The following is a 13982-nucleotide window of genomic DNA, read 5'->3' as shown; positions in this document are numbered from 1 at the left end:
AAGAAACAGCCAACTTGTTTGGAATAAACACTAATTGCACTTATATGAATGGTACAGTCCAGTCCCCGGAAATCAGAGGACGAGGTGTCACTTCTAGCCATGTCTCGTCTCTGGGTTCATTTCTTAAATGCCAGTAACTTTCTCAATATCAGAAGTGCTAATCATTTTTTTTGTATTTTTCTAATGCATGTTTTTCTCTCCTCCTCCCAACCTTCTCCCCACCCCCGTTTTCAGAAACGAGAAGGAATCCTCCAGTCTCGGCAAATCCAAGAGGAAATAACTGGTAACACAGAGTATGTCAACACCATTGTTGCCAGCGATTCTGTAATGGAACACAGATGTTTCTCCGAAATTCATCCATTTGCTGATATTTAGTTTTCATTTATTGGGATTGCAAGAGGGATTAGACTGCAGCCAATGATTATAGTTTAGCCTTTTCCGTGCATTCAAAACATGCCTCTCAATGCTTAAGGTACAAACTCGGGTGGGGAAGTGGGGAAAGGGAATTAGCAGTGATGGAAAAATTCTAATTTTGTGGCACTCCAGGAAAAAGTGTGCCCGAAAAAGCCAACCAGCATGAAATCAGCATGCCATGAAAATGGGGTTGAATTTAAATTGCTAACCTTCAAAAGGACATTTTTCTTCCTTTGCTGAAGCTGATTTCTATAGTCCACATGCCATGACCCAGAAAGCCCCTCTCTATGTTAGGGTGGTGGATTGTTTGGGCTTGTTGGGTTTGATTTTTTTTTTTTTCCATTTACATTCAGAAATGGGAATATCAGAACACATAAGAGGTTTGTTATAGGAAAGAGGAGTTTTATTCTTCAGCAGAAAGAGTAGGACAGGGTGTGTGGGTCTGAGATCACTGGGCAGGCCTGAGTCCTGGCTGCATGCAAAGCCGTGCAAAAGTCGTTTGTGTCATGTCCTGCTCCCCCACCTTTCCTTTGTAGTCCCTTAAACAAGAAGAGCAAGGTGGAAAGAGCAGGGACTTCTAAGCCAGCCCGCCCTTAGTTCAAATCCAGGCTCTGCCACTTACTCAAGGGAGAATCTCCTCGCCTATCCGACCTTGCTTTCTTCATCTCTTAAGTGGGAGCATTTTCCTCACCAGAAAGGTTGTGAGAACTCAACCTAATAACCGCTGTGCCCCCCTTTTCCTCTGCCCCCCCCCTTTTGTCTTTTTAGGGCCGCACCCGTGGCATATGGAGGTTCCAAGGCTAGGGGTCTAATCGGAGCTGTAGCCACCAGCCTACGCCAGAGCTACAGCAGTGCGGGATCTGAGCCACATCTGTGGCCTACACCACAGCTCAAGGCAATGCCGGATCCTTAACCCACTGAGCGAGGCCGGGGATTGAACCCGCAACCTCATGGTTCCTAGTCGGATTCGTTAACCACTGCGCCACAACGGGAACTCCTTCCCCTGCCCTTCATTGCTGTCTTCCCTGGCTTTTCCCCCTCACAGCTGCCGTACACCTTCCAAGCCTCACTGAGATATTAAGAACTGTGCTCCCTCCCCAGGCATGGCCAACGGAGTCCAAGGTGTCTGGACCACACTGCGATGTGCCTTAGAAAGGGCACAGGGGGTTGAGCATTTCATGCCCGGGGTTGGGCAGAGGTGGGGAAAGGCCCTTCCCAAGATGCCCAGGTTACAGGTTGTGGCAGTGACCCTAACGGGAGGCCTCCACATCACTCTGGGGGCCAGTCTTGGCAGCTGGGGGGGCAGCTGATCCACAAGGCCCCCTGATGCATGGCCTCGATTCTGCAAGGGGTCAGGGGAGAGCTGCCTGGCTCAGGCCTGTGGGGAAAAGGCTTCCTCCTGGTTCTTCCCCACGCCTGCCCTGCCCATCCTGGGCTTGCCCACCTTTGCTGTTTCACCTTCTAGAAAAGAGGAAGACTTGTCTGAAAAGAGTGTGGCCTGTGAGAAACTCCTGAATTGGGGAGCTCAGAGATTCACTTTGTGGAACAATCGCTCTGCTACGTGTTATAATGTCTGTGGGCTCTCCTGGCCATCCTGCTGTGTAGACATAAACAAGGGTACAGACTCCCTAATTAGGGCAGTGTCGTGTAGGTTTTGAAGCTATTGATGTTCATGATAAACACGTGAAGCAATGATTACACTTCCTCAAACCCCACAGCCCAAAGGTGGAGGAGCAAACTGTCCTTCATCTACCCAACTTGAACTCCAAGTTCATCATTCTTCCCGCACAAGTCGTTGCTTAGCGGGTGATAGCTGTACAGTTGGAATAAATCAATGTAATAAGAACCAAAAATGTACTGAGAAAAAATGTACTGAGCATTCAGTGTATACTACGAATTATGCTAAAAATCTTTCTGTGTTAAATGCTCAGAACATTAAGTGATTTCTAGTTATTTAAAGCTCACAACATCTGATTGAGGTGTTTACTGTATTATCCTCATTTTAAAGAGACCTGGAGCCCAGAGAAATTCAGTAGCTTGCCCAAGGTCACACAGCAAGCAGATGGCTCTGTTAGATAACCTAAGTTGTCCATCTCTAATGCTTGTGTTTTTTTGTTTTTTGTTTTTTGTTTTTGTTTTTTTTTTTGCCATTTCTTGGGCCGCTCCTGCGGCATATGGAGGTTCCCAGGCTAGGGGTTGAATGGGAGCTGTAGCCACCTGCCTACACCAGAGCCACAGCAACATGGGATCTGAGCCATGTCTGCGACCTACACCACAGCTCACGGCAACAAGGAATCCTTAACCCACTGAGCAAGGCCAGGGATTGAACCCGCAACTTCATGGGTCCTAGTCAGATTCTTTAACCACTGCACCACGATGGAACTCCCAGTGCTTGTGTTCTTAATACTTTGCTGCTTCACTGCTATGAGTATGGTTCCAGTTCCTGCCCAATTTGAGAAAACCTATTCTGCAACAATGGCAGGTGCTTGGTAGGTATCACAGGAGGGACAGGACAGAGCCAAACCTGACCTCCCCAAGCCAATGCCTTCAGCAACCTGGCAATGAAATGCCATCTTAGGGTGGTACCCGAGCTCTGCTTCTAAAACATGATTGGGAATCCTGAATCTCTGAGTCCAATTCTTGTTCTCCCATGTAAGCAATAATGTGAGTTTATTTAAGACAAGAAATAGTCCTTTAAGCATCACTTATACCAGGCTTCGTGCAAATACCAGTGTATCTGTATAGCAGAGGGGGAAATAGGTAGTGATATAAAGATGACCAACAGTTGGAGGCTTAGTGCAGAATAAAATGACAAGGAAGGAAACTTTGGGGGATCTACAACCAAGGGTGAGAAGAGGAAGAGTCACACTGTTTTCTTTCTCCTTCCCCCGCAGGGCTCTTTCCGGAAGGCACGGTGAGTTGCATAAGATTGTCCTCTGGTGCTGGTGACTGCCAACAGGGTCTAGTTAATTCTGCAGCAGCTGGGAAGAACAGGCTCTCAGCTTGCTTCCTGCATGTGTGTCTGTACCAGCCTGGGGCCGGTTGGTGGGGAGGGTTGGTGCACAAGTGGGAAGAGGACAAGCCACCACAGCTTCAGTCCTCTTACCAGTAACCAGATGTTGACATGACTGGGCTTCTTCTGGATGGGTCCTGGGAATTTGCAGGGCAGTCTTACTCTAAGCCTACTTGGAAGGAAGTGGGGTGTGTACACACTTGAGACTGACCCCTCTCCCCACTCTGTGAAGCCCTACTAGAAGCTGCTGTCCTCATCACACCACGTACCTGTCCCATCCCCCAGAACTTTGGGTCTGTATATAAGTTCTGGGACCATCCAAGATGACAATCACCATATAGACCATCTCAGATTTACTCATCGAGAGCAGGTGCAAGAGTAGGGAAGGCAGGTCCCAGGACCACGAAGCGTTCCAGCCCCGGGTTCCTTCTGGAGACTCTTTGTTCCTGGCCGTGGATCCCTTCACTATTTCACCTCTCAGACTGGAGGACCTGGAGGCTGTAGCAAGAAAAGTCCCTGCAGAGGCAAGGCTTTGCTATCTTCCATGAGCGTGTATTTACTGTGGATAACATTTTGAAATATTCCGATCATGCAAATAACAACTCAGATCAGTAGATACATCAGAGTTTACAGGACCTATACTTTCTTGTCTTTCATCCTCATAAACCCGCCCACAAGAGGTTCATGTTCAGTGGGCATTTTATAGAAAGTGAGGCTGAAGGGGTTGAAGAGACTGGATCACTCAAGAGGCCCCCTCCCCTTCTGTCCTAGGGCTCTTTGACTCCCAGTGCACTTATCCATCCACTTGTCTTGGGCATCTTGGTTTTGAAAATTAGGAGGGTGAAGTGATTTGATATTTAGATGACATTCTACTTCCAAAAAGCCTCAGAAACACTTTAGAACTATGACTAAGTCATGAGATCAAGAAATACAAAGAGTGAAGAGAAATGACCAGTTCCAAGCCAGACTGCCTGCCAGAGTCCCTCAACCCCAAGCCCAAAGAGGTCAATGTTGAGGGTGGATACCCCGCCCCCACAGAGAGAGAGAGAAAAAGGCCCTAAGATAAGAATCAGCTCCTAATCTCTGCCCAAACCATTTCCCAAGTTCCCAGCAGTCTCATACCCAAAGAATTCCCATCTAGAGCTGACTGTGTGACCTGTAAAGGCTTGTGGCCAGGACCTGGGCTAGAACCAGCTCTGGGCTCTACTTCGCTTTCCTCTTTTTCAGAACGCGATGCATTTGACACCTTGTTCGACCACGCACCGGACAAGCTCAACGTGGTGAAAAAGGTGGGAAAGAGGTGGCGGGGGTGGCGGGGGAGGAGTAAGATGTTGCAAAACTTTAGGAAAACCCACGCCTGCAGCTTGCAAGCTTCCCAGAACTGGTGTCATCACCCGATTGCCACAAATACAGGGTTTTCCCGGTTGATGTCTGTTTTACCTGTCTTGTTTCCCTGGATGCCTTATCCATTCCTCTCTTCTTCCAAAGGGAGGACAGCCATTGTCTCCTGGGGATTCTGAGGCTCTGAGCACTCACTTCTTCCACCCACACTGAACCCCTAGTCATCCCTGCTCCTCACACAGACCTGCCTCTGTGTCCCTGGGCACAGGCACCTGCACCTGGGAGGGACTTAAGGAGAAACCCAATGGGGTCATTTCTTCTCTGGCCCTGTTACCCTGGGCCAGGACACTCCACCTGTCATTCTGCCCTCTCGGCACTCCCTGCTCCTTTCACCTGGCTATTTGAGTCACACGGTGCATGGGACCACAAACCCTGGGGGTCCTTCTTCCTTGTGGGCTCAGGGAGCTTTGCAGGAACTGCCTCATTAGCTGCTCAGCCTCACTCAGCTTGGCACAGTGATGCTGGGTCCAGCCCTCTTGGCTGGGCCTTATCCTGTGTCCTCCTGGTGGAGTCACAGGGGCAGCCTTTGGGGCAAGAGCCTCCATCTCACGGCCGGGCTTGTGCTTTTTTAGACACTCATCACCTTCGTGAATAAGCACCTGAATAAACTGAACCTGGAAGTCACAGAACTGGAAACCCAGGTGGGTGACAGCCCCGAGCACAGGGTGGGGGACAAAGCATCACTGTTCCCAGTGCCCCATCCTCACATTGCCAGGAGGGCTTCCCATCCTGATCCTGAAGCTTTTCTGGGACATGGGGTGGGGGTGGGGACACAGATCCTATTCCACTCACAGGGATGAACTGCATGGAATTTCTCTGAATTTTTTCCTGGTTCTTTTTTTTTAAAGTTGCAAGAATAGCATCATGAATCCCCATATACTATTCACCCACATAGACCAATTGTTAACATTTGACCACATTAGGGTTTTTGTTTTTGTTTTTTTCCCTCTCTCTCTACCCCCTAAATACTTCAGCGTAAATCTCTTGAGAACAAACAAGTACATTCTCGTAGAGAATCACGACACAGTAATCAAATTCAGGCTGTTTCAACATCAGTACAAGATGTGTATTTAGGTTGAACCTAAATGTGAAATCGCTGAAATACTGACAGTGTCACAAGGTTCAAAGAAACACAGTTGTCCTCATATTCTCACCTGGTGCATTTAGTGGTAATGTCTCTGTAGTCTCTTTTTAATAGAGAACAAATCCAGGGAGCTCCCCTTGTAGCTCAGTGGTTCATGAAGCCGACTAGTATCCATGAGGACACATGTTTGATCCCTGACCTCGCTCAGTGGGTTAAGGATCCGGCATTGCCTTGAGCTGGGGTGTAGGTTGCAGATGTGGTTCGGATTGTGCATGGCTGTGGCTGTGGTTTAGGCAGCAGGAGTAGCTCTGATTTGACCCCTAGCCTGGGAGCCTCCATATGCCATGGGTGCAGCCCTAAAAAGACAAGAGACAAAATTTTATATATTTATATATATATATATATATATGAACAAATCCGCAGCTTCTCTAACATTGACTTTTTCTTTTTTTAAATTACAGTTGACTTACCATGTTACACTCATTTCTGCTCTACAGCAAAGTACTTAGTTATACGCATAATATGGATTCTTTTTTAAAGTATTCCTTTCCATGATGATGTATCCCAGGAGACTGGCTATAGTTCCTTGTGCTATACAGTAGGACTTCATTGCTTATCCATTCTAAATGTAATACTTTGCATCTACTACCCCCAAACTCCCCATCCCTCCCACCCCCTCCCCTCTCCCCCTTGGCAACCACAAAGTCTGTTCTGTCTGTGAGTCTGTTTCTGCTGTAAATAAATTCATTTGTGTCATATTTTAGATTCCACATATATAAGTTATATCATATGATATTTGTCTTTCTCTTTCTGACTTACTTCACTTAGTATTGATGATCTTTAGTTGTATCCATGTTGCTACAAATGGCATTATTTCATTCTTTTTATGTCTGAGTAGTATTCCATTGTACCTATGTACCACATCTTTTTTTTTTTTTTTTTTTTTTTTTGTCTTTTTAGGACCACATCTTTGGCATATGGAGGTTCCCAGGCTAGGGGCCCAATCAGAGCTATAGCCACTGGCCTACGCCAAAGCCACAGCAACACGGGATCCAAGCCGCATCCACAACCTACACCACAGCTCATGGCAACATTAGATCCTTAACCCACTGAGTGAGGCCAGGGATCAAACCCACGTCCTCTTGGATGCTAGTTGGGTCCATTAACCACTGAGCCACAATGGGAACTCCTGTAATCCAAACTTCTTTATCCATTCCTCTGTCGATGGACATTTAGGTTGTTTCCATGTCTTGGCTATTATGAATAGTGCTGCAGTGTACATAGGGGTGCATGTATCCCTTTGAATCGTTGTTTTGTTCAGGTATATGCCCAGGAGTGGAATTTCTGGATCATATGGTAGTTCTGTTTTTAGTTTTCTGAGGAACTTCCATACTGTTTTCCATAGTGGTTATACTAACTATATTCCCACCAACAGTGTAGGAAGACTCCCTTTGCTCCACACCCTCTCCAGCATTTATTATTTCCAATGATCGCCAATCTGACACATGTGAGGTAGTACCTCACTGTAGTTTTGATTTGCATTTCTCTAATAATTAGTGATGTTGAGCACCTTCTCATGCAACTACTAGCCATTTGTATGTCTTCTTTGGAGAAATGTCTGTGTAGGTCTTCTGCCCATTTTTCAGTTGGGTTGTTTGGTTTTTTGTGGAGTTATTTGAGCTGTTTGTATATTTTGCAGATTAAGCCTTTATCTGTTGCATCGTTTGCAAATATTTTCTCCCATTCCGTAGGTTGTCTTTTCTTTTTTTTTTTTTTTTATGGTTTCCTTTGTTGTGCAAAAGCTTGTAAGTTTGATTAGGTAACACTGGTGTTTTTGAAGAGTGCGGGTCATTTAGTTCATAGAATGTCTCTTAGTTTTTCCTCCCTTGTGATTGGAGCCAGGTTGGGCATGTTCAGGAACAATACCACTGAGGCAGTGTCATGTTCTTCTCGGGCACTTTTGCCATTATTCCTGTTCCTGGTAACTTTGATCACTTGGTTTAGTTTGTGTCCATCAGATTTCCCTACTGTAAACCCCCCCCCCACTTTATAATGACTAACTAATCTTTAATGGGAGATACTTTGAGACTGTGTAATGTATCCTGTTTCCCAACCTCCTTTCATTCGCAATGAATTTCTATACGTGTGGTTTTCTTTTGAACACATGGGCACCTCCTATTATTTTTAAAGGCAATTCCCAGGTCTGTGACTGAGCTTGACCTGGGTGTGTCAGGACTCTGGAGCCAGCTGTATATACTCTTTGGGAGGTAGAAAACGCACTGCATATACTCTTTGTGGGTAGGGAATGTGCTGAATATACTCTTTGGGGGGTAGAGAATGCACTGCGTGTACTTTTTGTGGGTAGGGAATGCGCTGCATATGCTCTGGGGGAGAGGAACCCGCTGCATATACTCTTTGCGGGGGGTAGGGAATGTGTTTCATATGCTCTTTGCGGGGGAGGGAAGGAACATGCTGCATAGGGAACGCGCTGCATATATTCTTTGGAGGGTAGTGTTCGGAACTCCATATACTCTTTAGGGGGTAGGGTTCGGAGTTCCATATACTGTTTGTGGGGGAGGGAATGCACTGCATATACTCCTTGGGTGGTAGGGTTTGGACCTCCATATACTCTTTGTGGGGGAGAGAACGCACTGCATACGCTCTCTGGGCAGGAGGGGACACATTGTAGACGTGGCGATGCCTGGAGAGGGCTGGAATGGACTCTGAAGCTTCCTCTTCACTTTTCATGGGCTGGGAGTGCTACAAAGTGGGGTCTCTGCTGAGCACGTCTGGTGTCTGTGGGTTTTACCACCAAGTCATTGGAACCAAGTGTCGGGGGTGGGAGTAGTCTTGGTCAGGGGTCAGAGCCATAACCTTGATTTTTAACTCAAGGTCTTCCCCTGAGCTGACAGATTGGATTCTTTCATTCTCAACCCATTCCTCCCATAGCCAGAACAAGGTGCCATTAAGCAGTTGCATGGGAAGGCTTTGATTGTGATACAGATGCTGGGGTCTGCTTCCCATTGTCCACCTTGGGGTGGCCTGGGATGCATCAAGCTCAGACTCTGCCCATCCGAGTTGAAGGTCAGATGGAAGTGGAGAGGAGGCTGCTCTTAGATCAAGTTCACACTCAGAGCCATAGGCCCGTAACCAAATTTGAGCCACAGGCTTCCTGACCGAGCACCCAGCAGAGCTCAGCCTCTGGGCCCAGTCCAGATTCGGGGTAATTCTGTCTAATTTTTTAAAAGTTTCCTAAGATGATTCCAAGAACTCTGGCCTCTGGTGAACTCTAGCAACTGTTGTTTATGCCCACAAACATTTGATGGCCCTGCCTCCTTGGAAAGGCTCTAGAATGTCAGATATACACCTAACCACTATGTCTCTGCTCAGGTCATCCCCCAGACCCTGAATGCCTATTCCTTTCATATTCTCCTCATCCTACAGACCCCCACTGTCTCCTCAAAGCCTGCTCCACTGCCCAGCGCACACATGCCTGGCCCTCCCTTGAGCAGAAGGCCTACACCCCTCTGCTTGGCTTAGGCGGCTCTTGTCCCTCAGACCAGGTTCCCCACCAGTCTGGCTTCTAAGGTCCTTGAGGACAGGGACCAGGCTCTGAGCCTCTTGCCATGGCCCTTAGCACGCAGTTGTACCTTTCGGCAAAAACCAGTAAGTGACCACTTTGCTGTTTTCTCCGGGTACTACCAGCAGTTGTTAACACTTATTCAATATTGCCTACATGCCAAGCTCTGTTCTATACACTTGACGCATATTTGCTGGCTTAGGCCTCAGGATTCCCCTGTGGATTAGATACTGTACTATTATTGTCCCCATTTCACAGATGAGAAAATGAGGCACAGAGAAGTTCCATAACTTGCTCATGTCATACGGTTAGCAAGCAGTACAGCTGGAAGCCCAGCCCCAGGGCTCGTGTTCCTAGCGGCTGCACGACACTGCCTCTCAAGCGGTCATGAGCCAGGACTGAGAGAAGAGGGTACCTGGGCCACTGTGACCCCAGCGTTCTTGCTCTGTTTATGAAGCAGAAGTCCCCCTTAGCCTCGGGCCAAGGCCTTGGACCTCTCCCATCCTTCCTCCCTCTGCCCTCCATAGCTACCTCCTGCTCATCCCCCACGGCTCCATCCAGGCAGCATCTCCTCCAGCGCCTTCCCTCTTGCCTTCAGTGGGATGAGGGCTCATTGTCAGTCTCACACAGGCCAGCAAGCTTCCTTCCATCAAGAGTAGCGGCTGCATCTCCTCCACATCAGTCTCCCCTGGACTGTGAGCTGCTCCAGGGCAGGGACCACCCTTGACCCACCCCTGGGGTCCCTGTGCCAGATCAGGGCTTGGGACACAGTTGGTGCTCAATTAATGCTGAGCTTGTTGAGAACAGGACTGTGAGGGTTGTGGCTCCTGTGCTGGACCAGCCAGACATGGAGTGGCCCTGCTGCTGCAGAGTGGGCCTTCCTGCCTTGGGCCACTGTTCCCCCCCTGGCCCACCCCCTACCAGCAGCAGCCTGCCTGGGGCTCTGGCCTGTGGGGTACAGAGGCTGACAAGCCCCTGGAGGGGCTGGGGGCGCTCAGGGGCCTGGTGCCTTCACCTGGCTTTCTCCCTCCAGTTTGCAGATGGGGTGTACCTGGTGCTGCTCATGGGGCTCCTGGAGGGCTACTTCGTGCCCCTGCACAGCTTCTTCCTGACCCCGGACAGCTTTGAACAGAAGGTAAGGGGACATGATGTTAAGGGAGGCCCCTGGCCCACGTGCCCGACTCAGCTGCCCACGCCCATGCTGGGGCCGCTGGGGAAAAAGCAGTGGCTTCCGTCTGCCTGGGGTCTTCAGTGGTTGGCGTGGGCCCATTGTGAGGCCCAGCTGAGATGGGAAGCAGCTACCCATGGACCACGGAGCATCCTGCATGGCTTCCCCCGCCCGCAGCCTGGCCCAGACCCCCTCACCATACACTCCTGCCAGGAGCACAGCGCAGCCTCATCTCTCCCCAGAGGTGACAGGGATGGTGGCTGCAAGGCTGGTGAGACCAGAGGCCCGTACTCATCCAGGTCTGCTGCCTCTCCTAGGCGGTCCACTGGGCAAACATTTGGTGCCAAGCAGAAACCCTCCTCTGCCTCTTGAACATGTCTTACTATCAGAGCCTTTCAACTGTACACCCTTATATCCCTGAGTTGACGGTCCTGGCAGGGACATGGGAACACAGTAGGACAGGAAGAAGATTTTTAATTCCTCCGAGAGTGCTTCTCCAAGAGCAGGCTGGGTCTGACTCACACTCCACGTGGCTGGCCCACTTTAGTAGCCTCGTTTCTTCTTCAAAAACTGGCCTCATTATAGCTCAGCCACTGCCCCACTGGCTACAGTGCTGGTTCCTTTACTTCCCAGGGGCAGGTCCCAGGACACCACAAGGGTCCAGAAATGAGTGTGCAGCACCTCCTGCTCTGCATTTCTCTTTCCAGGTGCTGAATGTCTCCTTCGCCTTTGAGCTCATGCAAGACGGAGGATTGGAAAAGCCAAAACCACGGCCAGAAGGTACTCTGCTCTTCCCCGAGTTGGTGACAAGGTGGCGAGACCCTCCCGAGCACACAGGTTTCAGGGCACAGGGCGAGGCTCCTGTTTGATATCAGAGAGGAGACTGTTTTGTCTGAAACCTTCTTTGCCATTTGCAGGAGAAGGTGGGACAGCACATAGCCCCTCAGTCCTGGGGATCCTTTATGAGCTGCAGATCACACACCTCTGGGGAGAAAGAGAATCTGAAATCCTATGCTTGGGATTGTGAGGATAAGGGCCCAGGCAGATGTGTGGCAGAGCAGAGGTGCTGCTGCAGGAATTGTGCCTGATTTCCAGGCTCTTCTGTCCCTTGACAGGGTGCTGACCTGCCCAAGAGCTGTCTCCCAGGCAGACAGGGGGAAGATGGTAGGGTCTTCAAAGGCAGCTCTGCTCTGAAATAATTGCCTTTGCTGCTCTTGCCTCTGAGGACGTGGCTTGATATGTCAGGTTTGGGTTGGAAATTTTAAGACTGAAAAAAATTCAAAAGGAGCAAAATGCTCCAGCAGCCTTCCCATCTTGCACTTGAAGCAACATGTACATTTGTGGGGGCAGGGGGGTGGGGGAGATGGTAACAGTTGGGATAAACTGAACGGACCAAGTAAGGCTTTTGTATTTGGAGACTAAGATAGAGGAGTGCACATCGCAGACAGGATGGCAAAGTGAGCACAAGTCTGCCTGGGGAATGGAGCGGGGCTCCGTTTGTGAGACACTGTGCATGTGGCTAAGCTCATGATGGCCCCGGGTCCAGTCCCTACCCTGCCAGCCTTGGGCACCTTACTTACCATCTCTGAGCCTATTCTTCATGTCTATAAAGATGGACCTCCTAGGGACATGCACATTACGTGATTGAATGTGATGATGTCTCATGCACAGCCTCTGACACCTAATAATGAGTATAGCAGTTACCTATTTGGCTAGAATATTAAGAGTATGAATTGAATAATAGTTGGCAACAGTGAAGCGAGTCCTAGAGGGCCTCGAGTTTGGACTTGATTTTGTAGGCAGTGGAAATCATGGAAGGTTCTTAAGCAGGAGAGTGATGTGATCGGACTTCTAATCCAGGGAGATCATTTGGAAGGCAGTGTGAAGAACAGATACTTAGATGTGGGGCCCCATCAGCATCCCTGGGGAACTCAGGAAGTAAAACAAGCTTTGGAGACCTTGAGGTTGACACCCAGGCATGGACCAAGCAGAACTGGGGTTCAGGCAAAAGATCAGGGCTGTGGTTATATCACTGGAAGTCTTCCACTTGTACACCAAGTGAGAATGGGTCAACAGGAAAACATGTAGAGGAAAGAGCAGGGTTAGGGACATTGTCTTGTGGCAATGCCTTTACTCATGAAGCTGGAGGAGAAAGCAGGAGGACCAGAGGAGAGAGATCGACTGTGAAAACATTGGTTGGTCCCTGTCTCATGACTCTCTCCAGACTTCAATAATTATCAGCTCTTGCCAACAAAAGCCAATCCCATATTCTCACTTATCATCACCTTGTTTTAAGCACATGGTCACTGCAAGAGACAGGCCTCTAGCAAGGCTGCTGTCCCTCTTGGGGTTCTCCCCTTGAAAGGCCACCTCTAGCCATCCTAATGCCATTAGAAATGGACTCTGAATGTCCTGTGACCAGCTGATAAGCACCTTACCTTTGGGTAGGAGACACATAGCAGGAGAATTCTGGCCAGCGTTTCTGCTTCTACTTTCTTGAACTGCTTAATATGAACTTTCTTGATAGAGAAAGTACTTCTTCTGATACCTTAATTTTCAAGCATTTGTTTCCCTTAAGACAGTTTTTCCAATATGAATTAGTCTATAGGGATATTTTAGCATATAGATGATATTCCTTGTGTAATTATTGAACTGCTTAATATGAAATTTCCTGATCACTATGAATGGAAAAACACATCTGTTTTATTTGCTCTTATACTGGGCACTGTGCCCATGCTAAAATTTCCAGTGTGTAAAGGAGAATTGAAATGGTATTTTGTGAAACTGTACTTTGTGAGAGGTATACCCCAGCATTCCCTCTTGCTTCTGTGCTTCTATCTGGAAAGTGAAATTCAGTTGTAAATGCTGCAGTCTTTACAAAAGGTGCCGATGTAGGTAATTCTTTCAGGGTGTGTCAACATCAAATTGGCTGTGGCAGAGGCATTTTTTCATGGCAAAGCTTTTTAAGGTCAGGAAAATGCATCTTCTGCCATGCTGTTTGACATTCAAAGCTCCATTATACCTCAAAATCCCCTGGAAACTTTGGGTTTCCATCTCATATGACTTTTGCTGCCCAGGCTTCATAACCTTTTAATACCCCAACTAATGTATGCCAAGTGTTAGTATCAAAATCATGACCAATCAAGTGGTTGAAATATTGGCATAAAGCTCGTGACTTTTATTTAGGGTGTCACACCATCTGTTCTCAAATACACATGCCCACCCTGTTATCACTTAAGTAGACTCACCATTAAACGTGGTTAAGACTCCAGAACCACACGCACTTGGGCACTAAAAGAAACCTAGTACCAAGCAGGAGTGA

General features: G+C 48.3%; 1 protein-coding gene across 1 annotated transcript in view; it reads left to right on the top strand.

Moving 5' to 3' along the window:
* Nucleotides 1-13982, top strand: part of PARVA (parvin alpha) — a 189426-nt gene that overhangs the window by 150669 nt on the left and 24775 nt on the right. The window contains exons 7-12 of the mRNA XM_021083311.2: nt 235-293; nt 3309-3328; nt 4655-4716; nt 5401-5469; nt 10526-10627; nt 11368-11440. Coding sequence (XP_020938970.2) covers nt 235-293; nt 3309-3328; nt 4655-4716; nt 5401-5469; nt 10526-10627; nt 11368-11440 — 385 coding nt within the window. The remainder of the gene's footprint in view (nt 1-234; nt 294-3308; nt 3329-4654; nt 4717-5400; nt 5470-10525; nt 10628-11367; nt 11441-13982) is intronic.

This window comes from Sus scrofa, chromosome 2 (assembly GCF_054392235.1).
Source record: "Sus scrofa isolate SSC_HxYL_T2T_F1_AM1 chromosome 2, Sscrofa_HxYL_maternal_Yorkshire_Landrace_v2.0, whole genome shotgun sequence".
Classification (NCBI taxonomy): domain Eukaryota; kingdom Metazoa; phylum Chordata; class Mammalia; order Artiodactyla; family Suidae; genus Sus; species Sus scrofa.
The sequence above is the reverse complement of the archived record's forward strand: the minus strand, read 5'-3'. Positions and strand labels throughout refer to the sequence as shown.